The sequence below is a fragment of the Entelurus aequoreus genome, linkage group LG24, assembly GCF_033978785.1.
Source record: "Entelurus aequoreus isolate RoL-2023_Sb linkage group LG24, RoL_Eaeq_v1.1, whole genome shotgun sequence".
NCBI lineage: Eukaryota > Metazoa > Chordata > Actinopteri > Syngnathiformes > Syngnathidae > Entelurus > Entelurus aequoreus.
The window spans coordinates 795,577-815,347 of NC_084754.1; the positions used below are offsets into that span (position 1 = coordinate 795,577).

Consider the following 19,771-nt stretch of genomic DNA (forward strand, 5'->3'; position numbering starts at 1 on the left):
ATAGCAATCGGGGGATTACTTTTCACAAGTAAGATTTAACATTAACGTACTATTGGTTGTATTTTGTGAAAAGAATATTACCACAGAGTTGAGAAGGCGCAAGATCTTCAATAGTACTGAAATCGTAGCCGCTAGCAAACAAGAGTATGACCATAATAGAATTGCTTGTCAATGAAATGAATTACATTTTAAAATGTCATACTTGAATAACATAAAGTTGAAATAGATGATGAAGATAAAGATTGTAAAAGTTAGGACCACAGTCCAGATTGTGTAGGGGGGATATAAAGATATAAAGACTTTCAGGTGTTTATATATGTTTATGTTTAAGTATTTGGCAGACGCTTTTATACAAAGCGACGTACATAAAAAATACATATGAAACAATCACTGTAAACATGATCATTTAAGGGAAGAATGTAATACAAAATATCAATACAAGTGGTTAAGACAGAATAAACTCTCTGCTGCTGCAGCAACAGAGATACAGTCTATAGGTCCCTAAGATATATAGATATCTAATGTATTCATACATTGTTTATGTAGGATATATGCATGTATATATAACCTAATCATATTGTTTCTTCAATATAAAAATAGTTGACCGTTTTTTTCCTCCTTCTCTGTGATTATATTCCCAGTTTTGATCTCGGACGTCTGGTCACTTATAGCAGTGGTCCCCAACCTTTTTGTAGCTGGGGGCCGGTCAACGCTTGAAAATTTGTCCCACGGACCGGGGGGGGTTTTTTTCTTTTTTTTTTTCATAAAGAAATACAATCATGTGTGCTTACGGACTGTATCCCTGCAGACGGTATTGATTTATATTGACATACACATACACAATATGTATATATTGTGTTTTTTATCTTGATTTAATTAAAAAAAAAAAAAAAAAAATTTTATTGCGCGGCCCGGTACCAATCGGTCCGCAGACCGGTAGTTGAAGACCACTGACTTATAGCATATAAGAATATTCTATTACTGTTAAGCAAACTATGAATAATAAAACATGTGTCCTTTATCATAGCTACACGTATGAGAAAAAAGCGCGTGAAAATCAGTGGCATTCAGTGAGGTCAAATGAATTGAATTTGCTCCTGCCAAATGAATTGCACTGAGTGGAGCGGATCACCACTCCAAGATGGCGGCCCCGCGTCCCGTCAGCGCAAGTAGGCTGTAGCGCTCGATGCTGCGTGCCCTTACAACATGTCTATGGTTGAAACAAATGAGTGAGCTTGCTAGCCAGCTCGACCAAAGATTTGCTGGACTTGCAGCAGTGACGTCACCGGCTAGCGTTCAGTCCGATTGGATTGTGTAACCATCGCCAGCAGTTGAGCATCCTGGCTTGTGATTGGTTGATTCCGTCCAGCAGCAAATCCAGTGTCCAGTAGCCCCGCCCACGCGAGTGAAAACCCATTCGCGAAAAAAACAGAGCCTTCCATCACGTGACCGCCTCTTCCTCCCCGAACCCATCATTCGAAGACCGACGGTGCATTTTGTCTTTGTGGCGGAATCGCTCCGTTCCATGAAGATTCATCTCAAAAATGCTTTTTTGAACAATCCGCCGGTTTTTAGCCACGCACTACACGCCAGGTAAGATCTCTTTCATTCATCCGCCCTGACAAATCAAACCGGACTCCATCGCGGCGGGGAAGCGCCGATGGAGCCGTGACGTGACGTGACGTGACGGCTGAAGGACGCCAGATACTGCACAGGGGAAAAAACACATTTAGGACACATTTGTGCGAAAATGAGCCTTGTAGGCGGGTTCATCCTGCACGAATAATAGCTTCAATTGGAGAGGCGTAATAATGTCCTTCGAGGCTGTGCCCTCTAAAACGGTCACGTGACGTAAATAACGCTTCAAATTAAATGTCGCATTTGTGCGAGTGGTTCAATAGCTGCACGATATAATATAATATATGTCATCCGTGTTGCGGCTCCAATGCGCAAGGCCACACTGCCGCCATCTGTCTCCATTGTACATGCTTATTCATCATCTGCACGAATAACAAGGAAATAGGATTTATTAGGGACAGAGGACCAAATAGTATTTCTAGCCTTTTATTATCATACCGCCGCCTCTTTGAGCTGTAATTTGACCCCCTTAAAGGCCTACTGAAGTGATTTTTTTTTAAATTTAAACGGGGATAGCAGATCCATTCTATGTGTCATACTTGATCATTTCGCGATATTGCCATATTTTTGCTGAAAGGATTTAGTAGAGAACATCGACGATAAAGTTCGCAACTTTTGGTCGCTGATAAAAAAAAGCCTTGCCTGTAGCGGAAGTAGCGTGACGTCACAGGTTGAAAAGCTCCTCACATCTGCACATTGTTTACACCAGCAGCAAGAGCGATTCGGACCGAGAAAGCGACAATTACTCCATTAATTTGAGCGAGGATGAAAGATTCGTGGATGAGGAACGTGAGAGTGACGGACTAGAGTGCAGTGCAGGACGTATCTTTTTTCGCTCTGACCGTAACTTAGGTACAAGCTGGCTCATTGGATTCCACACTTTCTCCTTTTTCTATTGTGGATCACGGATTTGTATTTTAAACCACCTGGGATACTATATCCTCTTGAAAATGAGAGTCGAGAACGCGAAATGGACATTCACAGTGACTTTTATCTCCACGACAATACATCGGCAAAGCTCTTTAGCTACGGAGCTAACGTGATAGCATCTGGCTTAACTGCAGATAGAAACAAAAGAAATAAACCCCTGACTGGAAGGATAGACAGAAGATCAACAATACTACCAAACACTGGACATGTAAATACACGGTTAATGCTTTCCAGCCTGGCGAAGCTTAACAATGCTGTTGCTAACGACGCCATTGAAGCTAACTTAGCTACGGGACCTCATAGAGCTATGCTAAAAACATTAGCTATCCACTTACGCCAGCCCTCATCTGCTCATCAACACCCGTGCTCACCTGCGTTCCAGCGATCGACGGAGCGACGAAGGACTTCACCTGATCATAGATGCGGTCGGCAGCTAGCGTTGGATAGCGCGTCTGCTATCCAACTCAAAGTCCTCCTGGTTGTGTTGCTGCAGCCAGCCGCTAATACACCGATCCCACCTACAACTTTCTTCTTTGCAGTCTCCATTGTTCATTAAACAAATTGCAAAAGATTCACCAACACAGATGTCCAGAATACTGTGGAATTATGAGATGAAAACAGAGCTTTTTTGTTTTGGATACAATGGTGTCCGAAATACTTCCGTTTCAACCATTGACGTCACGCGCATACGTCATCATACATAGACGTTTTCAACCGGAAGTTTAGCGGGAAATGTAAAATGTCACTTTATAAGTTAACCCGGCCGTATTGGCATGTGTTGCAATGTTAAGATTTCATCATTGATATATAAACTATCAGACTGCGTGGTCGCTAGTAGTGGCTTTCAGTAGGCCTTTAACATGCTTCAAAACTCACCAAATTGGACACACACATCAGGACTGGCGAAAATTGCGATCTAATAAAAAAAAACAAAAAAAACCCGAAACTCAAAATAGCGCTCTAGCGCCCCCTAGGAAAAAAAGACAGACAAAACTGCCTGTAACTCCCAGTAGGAATGTCGTAGAGACATGAAACAAAAACCTCTATGTAGGTCTCACTTAGACCTATATTTCATACACTGACAACCCACAGCAAAAAATCAACAGGAAGTTTGCAATTCCCCCTTCAAAACAAAAGTTGTGTAAAAACAGTCACCTTTTTTTAAACATGATCTCCTCTGAGCGTGTTTGTCGTGTCGGCTTCAAATTAGCACAGGAGAGAGATTGAACCCTTCTGATTAAAAGTTGATGAAAGAGTTTTAATTACTGCTCCGGTTTGGATTTTATGAGCCCTCAAAGTCGGTCCCGTCCATCGCTGCTTGCAGCTTTAATTGATATTATTATTATTGTTGTCATACAAAGTCCAAGACCAGTGAAGTTGTCACGTTGTGTAAATGGTAAATAAAAACAGAATACAATGATTTGCAAATCCTTTTCAACTTATATTCTATAGAATAGACTGCAAAGACAACATATTTCATGTTCACACTGAGAAACTTGTTTTTTTGTGTGCAAAAAATCATGGACTTAGAATTTAATGGCAGCAACACATTGCAAAAAACGTTGTCACTGGGGCATTTTTACCACTGTGTTACATGGCCTTTCCTTTTAACAACACTCAGTAAAGGTTTGGAATCTGAGGAGACATTTTTGAAGCTTCTCAGGTGGAATTCTTTCCAATTCTTGCTTAAGTTGTTCAACAGTCTCCGTTGTGCTATTTTATACTTCATAATGCGCCACACATTTTCAATGGGAGACAGGTCTGGACTGCAGGCAGGCCAGTCTAGTACCCGCACTCTTTTACTACGAAGCCACGCTGTTGTAACACGTGGCTTGGCATTGTCTTGCTGAAATAAGCAGGGGCGTCCATGATAACGTTGCTTGGATGGCAACATATGTTGCTCTAAAGCAGTGGTTCTTAACCTGGGTTGGATGGAACACTAGGGGTTCGGTGAGTCGGCCTCAGGGGTTCGGCGGAGGTCAAGACACACCCGACTCATCGTGTAAATACAAACTTCTCCCTATCGGCGTATTACGGATACGACAACAGCAGACTGGTTTGCAGGTGTGTCATTTGTTGTGAGTTCATGCACTTTGTTGTTTGAACAAGGTGATGTTCATGCACGCTTCATCAAGTGCACCAGTAATAAAACATGGTAACACTTTAGTATGGGGAACATATTCACCATTAATTAGTTGCTTATTAACATGCAAATTAGTAACATATTGGCTCTTAACTAGTCATTGTTAAGTACTTATTAATGCCTTATTCGGCATGGCCTTATTATAACTGTAGCGGTAAAGTCCTATACTCTACTGCTACATGGTTGGCGAATATAAATGAAGCTAGTTCCGACGTGTGCAGCCGGCTAATAATCCATGTCCAGAATGATTTCTGTGTTTAACCAAAATATTTATTAACAGACAGTCATGTAAATTATACTCACTTTGTAACAAAAATGGAAAATAAACGTCAGCAAACAAATCATAGTCTGACACAGTCAAAAACTGTTGCGCCTCCACTCAGCAACACCTTAGCAAGATCCCAGCCCCTCCCTAAGTAGACTGGCCCTTGGCCTTGAGGCAAACCCCTTTAGTGACGTCAAATTGATGACGGACAGAAAGAGTAAATGGCTCTAACAATAACCCTGACCCTAACCAAAAACTCTAAATTAAGTCTTTGTTACTAAGAATATGTTCGTCTAGTGTCCAAATAACTCTAAATTAAGTATTTGTTACTTACAATATGTTCCCCATACTAAAGTGTTACCAAAAATGTTGAGTATTAAACTCTGCGACTGGTTTTTTCGGATATTGACCATGTTGGGGTTCCGGTCAGAGAACACACAGTCATCATTTGGACTCCTCCAACTTTAATGGTGCATATTGGTGTAGGTTCATTTAGTTAGTTAGTTAGTATCTGTAAACCACAAGCAAACACCCATCAACATTTATGTCATTTAACTAAACAACAATATATATATATATGCCTATATATATGCTCAAAGTAAAATACTAGAGACATAATATATTGCATTTCCACAATGGCATATGAGCTAGCCACATTAGCAGCAGCAATGCTATCCTTAACAGGGAGATGTTAGCTCGTAGCATTCTGACAACACAGCATCAATAATATTATTAAAACACCCCTAAATGTTACACAAACACAGTGATGTCTATTAATAAACTAAATTAGTCTTATATAATAATCAACATACTCACATCGTCAAAGACTAGAGCACCGATTAAACGTAGCAGAGAAAACAAGTCAGCACACATTAACACACGTCAAAAGGGAAGCGGAAGTGACCCCTACAGGAAGGAAGCGGAAGTGACACGGTCATGAAATGCTTCAAAATAAAGTATCTGAAACGTAGATAACAAGGGGAATTCTTAACAAAAAACATATAACTTTGTCTTGAAATTGAAAAAAAAAATTGAAAATTGTGTTAGTTTTTGCAAATATTAGCTCATTTGGAATTTGATGCCTGCAACATGTTTCAAAAAAGCTGGCACAAGTGGCAAAAAAGACTGAGAACGTAAGGAATGCTCATCAAACACTTATTTGGAACATCCCACAGGTGAACAAGTTAATTGGGAACAGGTGGGTGCCATGATTGGGTATAAAAGCAGCTTCCATGAAATGCTCAGTCATTCACAAACAAGGATGGGGCGAGGGTCACCACTTTGTCAACAAATGCCTGAGCAAACTGTTTAAGAACAACATTTCTCAAGCAGCTATTGCAAGGAATTTAGGGATTTCACCATCTACGCTCCGTAATATCATCAAAGGGTTCAGAGAATCTGGAGAAATCACTGCACGTAAGCAGCTAAGCCTGTGACCTTCCATCCCTCAGGCGGTACTGCATCAAAGAGCGACATCAGTGTATAAAGGATATCACCACATGGGCTCAGGAACACGTCAGAAACCCACTGTCAGTAACTACAGTTGGTCGCTACATCTGTAAGTGCAAGTTAAAACTCTACTATGCAAAGTGAAAGCCATTTATCAACAACACCCAGAAACGCCGCCGGCTTTGCTGGGCCTGAGCTCATCTAAGATGGACTGATGCAAAGTGGAAAAGTGTTCTGTGGTCTGACGAGTCCACATTTCAAATTGTTTTTGGAAACTGTGGACGTCGTGTCCTTCGGAATAAAGAGGAAAAGAACCATCCAGATTTTTATAGGCGCAAAGTGTAAAAGGCAGCATGTGTGATGGTATGGGGGTGTATTAGTGGCCAAGACATGGGTAACTTACACATTTGTGAAGGCACCATTAATGCTGAAAGGTACATACAGCTTTTGGAGCAACATATGTTGCCATCCAAGCAACGTTATCATGGACGCCCCTGCTTATTTCAGCAAGACAAGTAAAAGAGCTTCATAGTTAGAGAATGTAGTCCAGACATTGAAAATGTGTGGCACCTGCAATGTGAGAAGGGAGACCCCCGGACTGTTGAACAACTTAAGCTGTACATCAAGCAAGAATGGGAAAGAATTCCACTTCAAAAATGTGTCTCCTCACTTCCCAAACCAAAACTGAGTGTTGTTCAAAGGAAAGGCCATGTAACACAGTGGTAAAAATGCCCCTGTGACAACTTTTTTGCAATGTGTTGTTGCCATTAAATTCTAAGTTCATGATTACTTGCAACAAAAAAAAAGAAGTTTCTCAGAGTGAACATGAAATATCTTGTCTTTGCAGTCTATTCAATTGAATATAAGTTGAAAAGGATTTGTTGTATTCTCTTTTTATTTACCATTTACACAACGTGACAACTTCACTGCTTTTGTGTTTTGTAAGTGGATGCACTGATATGACATCTCATAAAAATAAAAAGTGTGTTACAAGAAGGCCATTAAAACTGGAATGTTCTTTCCTGTTTTGCAGTTTTTCCGCCACAAGGCACTGCAACTATTTCTGACAGGGAAGGAAAAGACAAACTGTATCTCTCATCATGGCAGGTAACATATTTACCATGCAGGGTTAATGTTGCTTAGTCTTCATTTGGTTCCTTTATTTGTCTGAGGCAGAAAACAACTTCCCTCCGCTGCCTGGATTCATCCCCCTCAGGCCTTGCTTCTACCAAGACTTCAATGAGATCCCGGACCAGCGCCGCACAATGTGCAAGCGCCTCTACTACTTGTGGATCTGTGAGTCTTCCTGGCATGTCCTCAGTTTGTTGTGCACAAAACATGGTGGTGCAATACCAGAGTGACTCCGCTATGGTGGTGCAATACCAGAGTGACTCCGCTATGGTGGTGCAATACCAGAGTGACTCCGCTATGGTGGTGCAAAACCAGAGTGACTGGTCTCACTGTGGCACTGGACCTGCTAAATAAATGTGTGAACGCTACAATCATTCACACATTTATGCTTCTCTACACCAAAATTCATCTATTTATTCTTATTCTTCTTCTCCAGATTTTGGCGCTCTCTGCCTGCCACATTTTTCACCCCATTCAAAGCGTTCCAACATCAAACTGTTCAGCCTATTCGGGAATCGCGGGCTTTGCCTCGACAAATTCCAAAAATTCCCAGATTTCCCAGAATTCCAGGTTTTCCGGGACATTTTTCCCGTTTAAAATGAATTGGCCATTTTTCAAACTTCCACCATTTCCACATTTTTCAACCAATCCAAATCACACCTGCTTGGATTTCTTTTATTAGTTTTTTTTACCGTTGTAAGGTTTATTTTTCTGTGATACGGATCCCCCTGGGTTTGAAATACAGGGTGACTACCACTACATTCCACCTTCAACATCTTCCCCTCATTCTGCACATTCAAACCATCATTTTTCATAGTTCAAAAGAAATTCCAGGAATTCCCTTTTTTTCAAACCCTTTTTTCTAACCCACATTTTTTAACCCACTCCTACCATTCATCTTAATCAGGACAAAAAACAAAGTTGTTTTTTAAACTGGAAAAATTCCCGGTTTTCCCAAAATCCCAGGAACTCCTTTATACCATTCCTCAATTAAAAATGTTACTACTTCAACATTTCTCGACCGTTTTGAAAAAAAATTCCAACACCAACCATTTCAACTCAATCACAACATTCGAGTCTTTTAGCATTTTCTGAAAAAGTCCCGCTTTTCCAGAAATTCCCAAATTTCCATTGAAATGAATGGGACATTTTTCAAAGTTCCACAATTCCCCACATTTTTCATCCGATTCAAGCCCTTTCCAACTCCAAAATATTCAACCTGTTCAGGAATTGTCTGCTCTACTTCAACAATTGAAAAAAAACCTCCCACATTTCCAAGAATTCCCAGTTTTCAGGGAAATTTTCCCCATTCAAAATGAATTGTCAAATGTTTTAACTTCCACAATTCCCACATCTTTCAACCTATTCAAACCATTCCACCTTCAACTCATCCTGGACATTCAAACTAACACTTTCCCAAGTTCCAAACCAAATTCTGTTATTCCTGGAAATTCAAACCGTTCCAACTACATTCTGTCAGCATTTGACTTCAACTTCAGCATTGGAGCATTCACACGCAATTGCCTCACCTAGTTCCATTTGTTATATGTTGTAAACATCAATATTAGGAATGATGACGCCACACCAATGACCCAATAACTTAAAAAAAACCTCTGATAACCGATTTGAAAAAAACAACAACAACAAAAAACCGCTCAAATGAGGCGAGATTACCCATACTGAGCTGTTGGTGGGTTAAGGTGAACAAATGAAGCGCTCCTACCTCGTAGCATGTTCCAAACTCACCAGACCTAGCAGTGTAAACAAGGGGTGTCAAACGAACGGGTACGGCCCACGAACAGGTTTATTATGGCCCACGGCCCGGAAGAACAGTTTGCTAAATATAACTAGATGAAGGAATTGCGTGTGAACTCTCCAATGCTGAAGTTGAAGTGAAATGCTGACAGAATGTACTTTATTTTTCGGAGTATAAGTCGCTCCGGAGTATAAGTCGCACCGGCCGAAAATGCATAATAACAAGAACTCAAGGAGTCCAAAACTAACAGAAAACACAAAAACATGATCCGGACCACGAATCATGACAAAAGGGTGAAAAGAGGGTTTGGAAAACCGGAAATTTTGGGAATTCCTGGAATTGTTTTATTGCGCCATTACTAGGGAAGGTTGTCTGGATTTGGTCATATAAGTAGGGCTGCAACTAACAACTGATTTGATCATCGATTAATCTGTCAATTATTACTTCAATTAATTGATTGATAATCGGATAAAAGAGACAAATTAAATTTCTATCCTTTCCAGTATTTTATTGGAAAAAAAACAACAGCATACTTATTTGGATGATTGTTTCTCAGCTGTTTGTACATGTTGCAGTTTATAAATAAAGCTTTATAAAAAAATTAAAAAAAATAAAAAATAAAAAGTAGCCTCTGCGCATAGCATAGATCCAAGAATCGATGACTAAATTAATCGCCAACTATTTTTATAATCGATTTAAATCGATTTAATCGATTAGTTGTTGCAGCCCTAGTTGGAATGTTGAAATGGTTTGAATGTTGAAGAGTTTGAATTTCCAGGAAAAGGGGAATTTGGTTTGGAACTTGGGAAAGTGTTAGTTGGATGAGTGGAATGTGTTGATGTTGAAGTAGTTTGAATAGGTTGAAAAATGTGCAAGAAAAATGTCCCATTCATTTCAATAGGAACACCCTGGAAATTTGGGAATTTTGGGAAAAGCGGGTTTAAAAAAAAAAAAAAAGGATTAGGAGCATGAATGTCCTGAATGAGTTGAATTGGTTGCTGTTGGAATTGTTGAAGTACTAACAGTTTTTTAATTAAAAAATCGGAAAAAACAAGAATTTTTCAAGTTCTTAAATTAACTTGATTTTTTTGTCCTGACTAAGGGGAATGTTTTGACAGTGGAACGGTTAAAGTAGGTTGGAAAATGTAGGAGGAATAGTCGACAGAAAAAAGGGTGAAAATAGGGTTTGGAATTGTTTTAATGCGCCATTACTAGGGAAGGTTGTCTGGATTTGGTCATATAAGTAGGGCTGCAACTAACAACTAATTTGATCATCGATTAATCTGTCAATTATTACTTCGATTAATCGATTAATAATCGGATAAAAGAGACAAACTACATTTCTATCCTTTCCAGTATTTTATTGAAAAAAAACCCAGCATACTTATTTGGATGATTGTTTCTCAGCTGTTTGTACATGTTGCAGTTTATAAATAAAGCTTTATAAAAAATAAAAAGTAGCCTCTGCGCATAGCATAGATCCAAGAATCGATGACTAAATTAATCGCAAACTATTTTTATAATCGATTTAAATCTGCAGTCTACCTTGTCTGTATGCACATGTGTTATGTGAGCAAGTTTTAATGTTGTAAATGTGATGTTTGATGTATTTGTTTACTGTTTTTAATGTAACCTTGCTGCTGCCCTCTTGGCCAGGTCTCCCTTGGAAAAGAGATCTTTGATCTCGATGGGATTTGACCTGGTTTTAACTGGAAATTTTGGCAATTCCTGGAATTGTTTTAACGCGCCATTACTAGGGAAGGTTGTCTAGATTTGGTCATATAAGTAAGTGCTGTTTTCACTCCAAAATCAAAATTCATGGTCATTGACCTGATTCTCTTGAGCACATGAGCAGGAACTACTTGGGTGAGAGGTGTAACGTCTGAACCGTACGGTCGGGTTAGGGTTAGGGTTAGGGTTAGGGTTAGGGTTGCAGTCTCCTTTGAAAAGAGTGTGAAATAGACTGAAAGGTGATGATGCTCTCTGTGACAGTGAATAGTGCCACGCTGGCTGTTAACCTGATCGGCTGCCTGGCGTGGATGTGTGGCGGAGGCGGAGCCGCCAACTTCGGCATGGCCTTCCTGTGGCTGATCCTCTTCACGCCTTGCTCCTACGTGTGCTGGTTCCGGCCCATCTACAAGGCCTTCAAGTAAGCCACGTTCTCCTGACAAATGTCTTCCTGTGTGACCCTCAAATGTTCTCCTCAGGACCGACAGCTCCTTCAACTTCATGGCGTTCTTCTTCGTCTTCATGGCTCAGGTGGTGATCAGTATTATCCAGTCCGTCGGCATTCCTGGTTGGGGGGTATGGTAAGTCGGTCCACTTTTCATCCAACAAGGCCCTGAAAGAAAGTTCAGCTGGCTTTTAGGGTCAGAAAGGTACTGATTCAGTAATGGTCGCCGTGGTTTACCGTTTGCCATCATTTCAAAGAAGTCTCAGATAGGGATGTCCGATAATAGCTTTTTGCCGATATTGACCAAACCCTTAATTACCGATACCGATATCAACTGATACCGATGTCTGTGATACGGATCCCCCTGGGTGTGAAATAAAATGACTACCACTACATTCCACCTTCAACATATTCCCCTCATTCTGCACATTCAAACCATCATTTTTCATAGTTCAAAAGAAATTCCAGGAATTCCCTTTTTTCCCAAACCCTTTTTTCTAACCCACATTTTTTAACCCACTCCATCTTAATCAGGACATAAAACAAAGTTGTTTTTTTAACTGGAAAAATTCCCGGTTTTCCCGAAATTCCGTAATACCATTCCTCAATTAAAAATAGGGATGTCCGATAATGGCTTTTTGCAGATATCCGATATTCTGATATTGTCCAACTCTTAATTACCGACACCGATATCAACCGATACCGATGTATACAGTCGTGGGATTAACACGTTATTATGCCTAATTTGGACAACCAGGTATGGTGAAGATAAGGTCCTTTTTAAAAAAAATAAGATAAATAAATTAAAAACATTTTCTTGAATCAAAAAGAAAGTAAAACAATATAAAAACAGTTACATAGAAACTAGTAATTAATAAAATGAGTAAAATGAAGTGTTAAAGGTTAGTACTATTAGTGGAGCAGCAGCACGCACAATCATGTGTGCTTACGGACTGTATCCCTTGCAGACTGTATTGATATATATTGATATATAATGTAGGAAGCAGAATATTAATAACAGAAAGAAACAACCCTTTTGTGTGAATGAGTGTAAATGGGGGAGGGGGGTTTTTTGGGTTGGTGCACTAATTGTAAGTGTATCTTGTGTTTTTTATGTTGATTTAATTGAAAAAAAACAAAAAAAAACAAACGATACCGATAATTTCCGATATTACATTTTAAAGCATTTATCGGCCATGTATCGACATCTCTAGTCTCAGAGCATACTGTTCGAAAATACGGGAGGAAAATAAAGCTCCGAGAAACACTTTTCTACTTTTTACTCTAACTGGTTCTGTGACGGAGCTTTTAACTCAAAACATCCATCCATCCATTTTCTACCGCTTATTCCCTTCGGGGTCGCGGGGGGCGCTGGAGCCTATCCCAGCTACAAACAGTCGTATCTCAAATCAACGTCGCTAATAGAAATTCATTCAAATGAACTTAACGGGGTCTTGAACCTCCCAAGTTAGGGACGTGCCCATCCGTCGTCCACCGAGCAGTATCGGACGATCTTCATTAAAAAGTACAGCAAATGTTGATTCCCTCTGGCTGACACTGTATTTACTCGTTGTCGATACCGCACAACCCTACAACCCCGATACTAGCATAGTACCGGGGTTGTGATAATGAATCATATTTGGTACTATACCGCCTCAAAAAAGTCCCGGGTCCCTCCTGACCCCCCCTTTTTTTAACAAGTATGGCGGCGCGTCAACGTCACGTCATGACATTGCTGCTTTTACGAGCAGAGGAGCATGTTCGGCAGCGCGCACACACGGAGTACTTACAAGCAGACACAGTGTGTAGACAGAAAAGGGAGAATGGATGCATTTTGGCCTAAAAAGTAAAGATAAAGGTGAAGTTATAACACTGAAACGCCCTCAGGAAGACGTGCTTTAAGACATGGCTAGCTGGTTAGCGGCTAAATCACTAATCCTCGCCTCCATGGCGACAAATAATGTAAGTTTCTTACATGTATCATTATCACTGGAGGACGAGGAATAGCTAAACATGCTTCACTACACACCGTAGGAGGATACAATAGCTCACCAGCGTCACAATGTAAACAACCGCCATGGGTGGATATTCACTGTAATGATACCAAGTACGATACAAATCTAGTCGATACTATGATTACATTAAAAAAACCAATCCTTTTTTAAAAATGTATATTATGTTTATAAAGTCTTGAAATACGTCCCTGGACACATGAGGACTTTGAATATGACCAATGTATGATCCTGGAACTACTTGGTATCAAATACCTAAATGTGTGGTATCATCCAAAACTAATGTCAAGTATCAAACAACAGAAGAATAAGTGATTATTACATTTGAACAGAAGTGTAGATAGAACATGTTGAAACAGAAAATAAGCAGATATTAACAGTAAATAAGTAGATTAATAATACATTTTTACAGCTTGTCCTTTATAATGTGTACAAAATAATAGGTGTATAAATGACACAATATGTTACTGCATACGACTAATTAGGAGTCTTTGTTTGTTTACTTCCTACTAAAAGACAAGTTGTCTAGTATGTTCAACATTTTATTGAAGGACAAAATGACAATAATAAACATAAGTTTCATGTACACTAAGACTGTTTGTTCAAATTAAGCCAATAATGCCATTTTTTGTGGTCCCCTTTATTTACAAAATTATCGAAATACATGTTGGTACCGGCACCAGTACCAACATATTGGTATCGACACAACCCTAATACACAGTGTGGAGCCCACACCCAGAGTCAGGGTGTCAAACTGGAGTTTACTGAGGGTCACATGGCAGTTATGAAGCTTTTACCAGTGATTAATACTGTAAATTAATACAATTGTACAAACCCCGTTTCCATAGGAGTTGGGAAATGGTGTTAGATGTAAATATAAACAGAATACAATGATTTGCAAATCCTTTTCAAGCCATATTCAGTTGAATATGCTACAAAGACAACATATTTCATGTTCAAACTCATAAACTTTATTAACTTAGAATTTCATGGCTGCAACACGTGACAAAGTAGTTGTGAAAGGGCATGTTCACCACTGTGTTACATGGCCTTTCCTTTTAACAACACTCAGTAAAGGTTTGGGAAGTGAGGAGACACATTTTTGAAGTGGAATTGTTTCCCATTCTTGCTTGATGTACAGCTTAAGTTGTTCAACAGTCCGGGGGTCTCCCTTCTGCTATTTTAGGTGCCACACATTTTCAATGTCTGGACTACAGGCAGGCCAGTCTAGTACCTGTACTCTTTTACTATGAAGCCACGTTGATGTAACACGTGGCTTGGCATTGTCTTGCTGAAATAAGCAGGGGCGTCCATGGTAACGTTGCTTGGTTGGCAACATATGTTGCTCCAAAAGCTGTATGTACCTTTCAGCATTAATGGTGCCTTCACAGATGTGTAAGTTACCCATGTCTTGGCCACTAATACACCCCCATACCATCACACATGCTGCCTTTTACACTTTCACCCTAGAACAATCCAGATGGTTCTTTTCCTCTTTGGTCCGGAGGACACGACGTCCACAGTTTCCAAAAACAATTTGAAATGTGGACTCGTCAGACCACAGAACACTTTTCCACTTTGTATCAGTCCATCTTAGATGAGCTCAGGCCCAGCGAAGCAGACGGCATTTCTGGGTGTTGTTGATAAACGGTTTTCGCCTTGCATAGGAGAGTTTTAACTTGCACTTACAGATGTAGCCACCAACTGTAGTTACTGACAGTGGCTTTCTGAAGTGTTCCATGTGGTGATATCCTTTACACACTGATGTGGCTTGTTGATGCAGTACAGCCTGAGGGATGGAAGGTCACGGGCTTAGCTGCTTACCTGCAGTGATTTCTCCACATTCCCTGAACCCTTTGATGATATTACGGAGCGTAGATGGTGAAATCCCTAAATTCCTTGCAATAGCTGCTTGAGAAAGGTTGTTCTTAAACTGTTCAACAATTTGCTCAGGCATTTGTTGACAAAGTGGTGACCCTCGCCCCATCCTTGTTTGTGAATGACTGAGCATTTCATGGAATCTACTTTTATAGCCAATCATGGCACCCACCTGTTCCCAATTTGCCTGTTCACCTGTGGGATGTTCCAAATAAGTCTTTGATGAGCATTCCTCAACTTTATCAGTATTTATTGCCACCTTTCCCAACTTCTTTGTCACGTGTTGCTGCCATCAAATTATAAAGTTAATGATTATTTGTAAACAAAAATGGTTTTTATGAGTTTGAACATGAAATATGTTGTCTTTGTAGCATATTCAACTGAATATGGCTTGAAAAGGATTTGCAAATCATTGTATTCACTTTATATTTACATCTAACACCATTTCCCAACTCATATGGAAACGGGGTTTGTACAATGATTCACCTCATCAAAGAGTAAATTATACAATTGCATATGGATTTGATCATTATATATTTTTTGTTGATATATTCTCTCATTTTATCGTAGAATATGTTTTTTTCACAGCATATTACTGTAGATGGAGAAATGTTAGCATAGTAGAATTGTGCTGTCTAGTTCTTACTGGTTAGAAGGGTCTAACTGATGTCTCCCCCCGTCATGTCTCCCCCGTCATGTCTCCCCCCGTCATGTCTCCCCCCGTCATGTCTCCCCCCCGTCATGTCTCCCCCCGTCATGTCTCCCCCCCGTCATGTCTCCCCCCGTCATGTCTCCCCCCGTCATGTCTCCCCCCGTCATGTCTCCCAGCGGCTGGCTGGCGACCATCACCTTCTTCAGCACCAACATCGGCTCAGCCGTGGTGATGCTGATCCCGACCATCATGTTCACCGCCGTGGCGGTGCTCTCCTTCATTGCCCTGTCAAAGGTCACACACGCCGGCCCACACCACCACCGCCCTCGTTCGTGGAGTTCAACAACGCCCCCGCCCTCTCTTCCAGGTGCACAACTTCTACCGCGGCAGCGGCGGCAGCCTGGGTAAGGCCCAGGAGGAGTGGGCCACGGGGGCCTGGAAAAACCCCCACGTGCAGCAGGCGGCGCAGCAGGCGGCCATGGGCGCCGCCCAGGGAGCCGTGCAGCAGAACCAGTACTCTGCGGCGCCCACCTACAACTACGACGACCCCATGTAGGACGGAGCACGGGAGCAAGACACCGAAAGGGATCCACGGAGAACACAGTTGATGATTAGGTATCACTGAGGAGGAGAACAACGTTGGGTTCTAAGTGTTTGGTGCAAATCTGTCCATTCATTTTTGTTCCGCCTCGTGTCACAGTAGCAACACTGGCATTTCTTATCCATCCCAAACTGCCATGACCTTGTTTTGGTTTTTATTTGCCTTGAAGTTAGGAGGTCCTCAAGCATCGCAACACCTTTTTTGTCATTGATTGATTGAAACTTTTATTAGTACCGTATTTTTCAGAGTATAAGCCGCACCGGAGTATAAGTCGCACCGGACGAAAATGCTTAATAAAGAAGGGAAAAAACATATATAAGTGGCACTGGAGTATAAGTCGCATTTTTTGGGGAAATGTATTTGATAAAAGCCAACAGCAAGAATAGACATTTGAAAGGCAATTTAAAATGTCTAAAGAATAGTGAACAACAGGCTGAATAAGTGTACGTTATATGAGGCATAAATAACCAACTTAACGTAACATATTATGGTAAGAGTCATTCAAATAACTATAACATATAGAACATGCTATACGTTTACCAAACAATCTGTCACTCCTAATCGCTAAATCCCATGAAATCTTATACGTCTAGTCCAGGGGTCGGCAACCCAAAATGTTGAAAGAGCCATATTGGACCAAAAAAACACAAACAAATCTGTCTGGAGCCGCAAAAAATTAAAAGCCATATTACATGTGTCATGAGATATACATTTAATTAAGAGGACTTAAAGGAAACTAAATGAGCTCAAATATAGCTACAAATGAGGCATAATGATGCAATATGTACATATAGCTAGCTTAAATAGCATGTTAGCATCGATTAGCTTGCAGTCATGCAGTGACCAAATATGTCTGATTAGCACTCCACACAAGTCAATAACATCAACAAAACTCACCTTTGTGCATTCACGCACAACGTTAAAAGTGTGGTGGACAAAATGAGACAGAAAAAGAAGTAACATAAAACACGTCCTAGGAAGTCGGAGAAAGTTATACATGTAACAACTAAGGTGAGTTCAAGGACCGCCAAAATAAGTAGGACAAAACGGCGCTTGCCAAATACTCGCATGTTTAATACAAACAGTGTGATTTATAACAATTAGGGAGGTTTGTGTCATGTTTGTCCTCATACACAAACCATACTAAAACAAAAAAATTGATTTTTTTTTCCCCTCATCTTTTTCCATTCTTCATACATTTTTGAAAAATCTCCAGAGAGCCACTAGGGCGGCGCTAAAGAGCCGCATGCGGCTCTAGAGCCGCGGGTTGCCGACCCCTGGACTAGTCTCTTACGTCAATGACATCAATAATATTATTGGATATTTTACGCTAATGTGTTCATCATTTCACACATAAGTCGCTCCTGACTATAAGTCGCACCCCCGGCCAAACTATGGAAAAAACTGCCACTTATAGTCCGTAAAATACGGTAGATTGCACAGTACAGTGCATATTCCGTACAATTGACCACTAAATGGTAGGGGTGTAACGGTACACAAAAATTTCGGTTCGGTACGTACCTCGGTTTAGAGGTCACGGTTCGGTCCATTTTCGGTATAGTAAGAAAAAAACAAAATATACATTTGTAAACAATGGCATAACATACATATACACACACACATAACAATAACATACATATACACACACACACATAACAATAACATACATATACACACACACATAACAATAACATACATATACACACACACATAACAATAACATACATATACACACACATAACAATAACATACATATACACACACACATAACAATAACATACATATACACACACACATAACAATAACATACATATACACACACACATAACAATAACATACATATACACACACATAACAATAACATACATATACACACACACATAACAATAACATACATATACACACACATAACAATAACATACATATACACACACACATAACAATAACATACATATACACATACATAACAATAACATACATATACACACACACACAACAATAACATACATATACACACACACATAACAATAACATACATATACACACACACACATAATAACATACATATACACACACACACATAATAATAACATACATATACACACACACATAACAATAACATACATATACACACACACACATAATAACATACATATACACACACACACATAATAATAACATACATATACACACACACACATAATAATAACATACATATACACACACACACATAATAATAACATACATATACACACACACACATAATAATAACATACATATACACACACACATAACAATAACATACATATACACACACACACATAATAACATACATATACACACACACACATAATAATAACATACATATACACACACACACATAATAATAACATACATATACACACACACACATAATAATAACATACATATACACACACACACATAATAATAACATACATATACACACACACACATAATAATAACATACATATACACACACACACATAATAATAACATACATATACACACACACACATAATAATAACATACATATACACACACACACATAATAACATACATATACACACACACACATAATAATAACATACATATACACACACACACATAACAATAACATACATATACACACACACACATAATAACATACCGGTACATATACACACACACACATAATAATAACATACATACACACACACACATAATAATAACATACATATACACACACACACATAATAATAACATACATATACACACACACACATAATAATAACATACATATACACACACACACATAATAATAACATACATATACACACACACACATAATAACATACATATACACACACACACATAATAATAACATACATATACACACACACACATAACAATAACATACATATACACACACACACATAATAACATACCGGTACATATACACACACACACATAATAATAACATACATACACACACAGAGTCCATTGCCAGGGTCAATGTGGTCAACATATATGAAATAAAAACTAAATAAGATAATGCTCAGAATGGTTTCTTAACAAAACCTTTCTATATATAAAATACTTTTTTTGATTGATTGATTGAGACTTTTATTAGTAGATTGCACAGT

At 39.5% G+C, this 19,771-nt stretch overlaps 1 protein-coding gene across 1 annotated transcript; it reads left to right on the plus strand.

Annotated features, from left to right (window-relative positions):
• The first annotated feature begins 1,427 nt into the window (after positions 1-1,427).
• On the plus strand, positions 1,428-16,951 carry scamp5a (secretory carrier membrane protein 5a). Its single transcript, XM_062035757.1, has 7 exons — positions 1,428-1,593; positions 7,459-7,532; positions 7,602-7,721; positions 11,305-11,461; positions 11,520-11,621; positions 16,204-16,321; positions 16,395-16,951. Exons 2-7 carry the CDS (start codon positions 7,526-7,528, stop codon positions 16,581-16,583), a joined length of 693 nt encoding a protein of 230 aa, XP_061891741.1. The 5' UTR covers positions 1,428-1,593; positions 7,459-7,525; the 3' UTR covers positions 16,584-16,951.
• The last annotated feature ends 2,820 nt before the right edge of the window (positions 16,952-19,771 follow it).

Bases quoted from the DNA above. Each gene is read 5' to 3' on its own strand.
- scamp5a (XM_062035757.1), top strand. The intron at 11,622-16,203 runs GTAAGTCGGTCC...CATGTCTCCCAG, and splicing joins ATTCCTGGTTGGGGGGTATG to CGGCTGGCTGGCGACCATCA. The intron at 16,322-16,394 runs GTCACACACGCC...CCTCTCTTCCAG, and splicing joins CCTTCATTGCCCTGTCAAAG to GTGCACAACTTCTACCGCGG.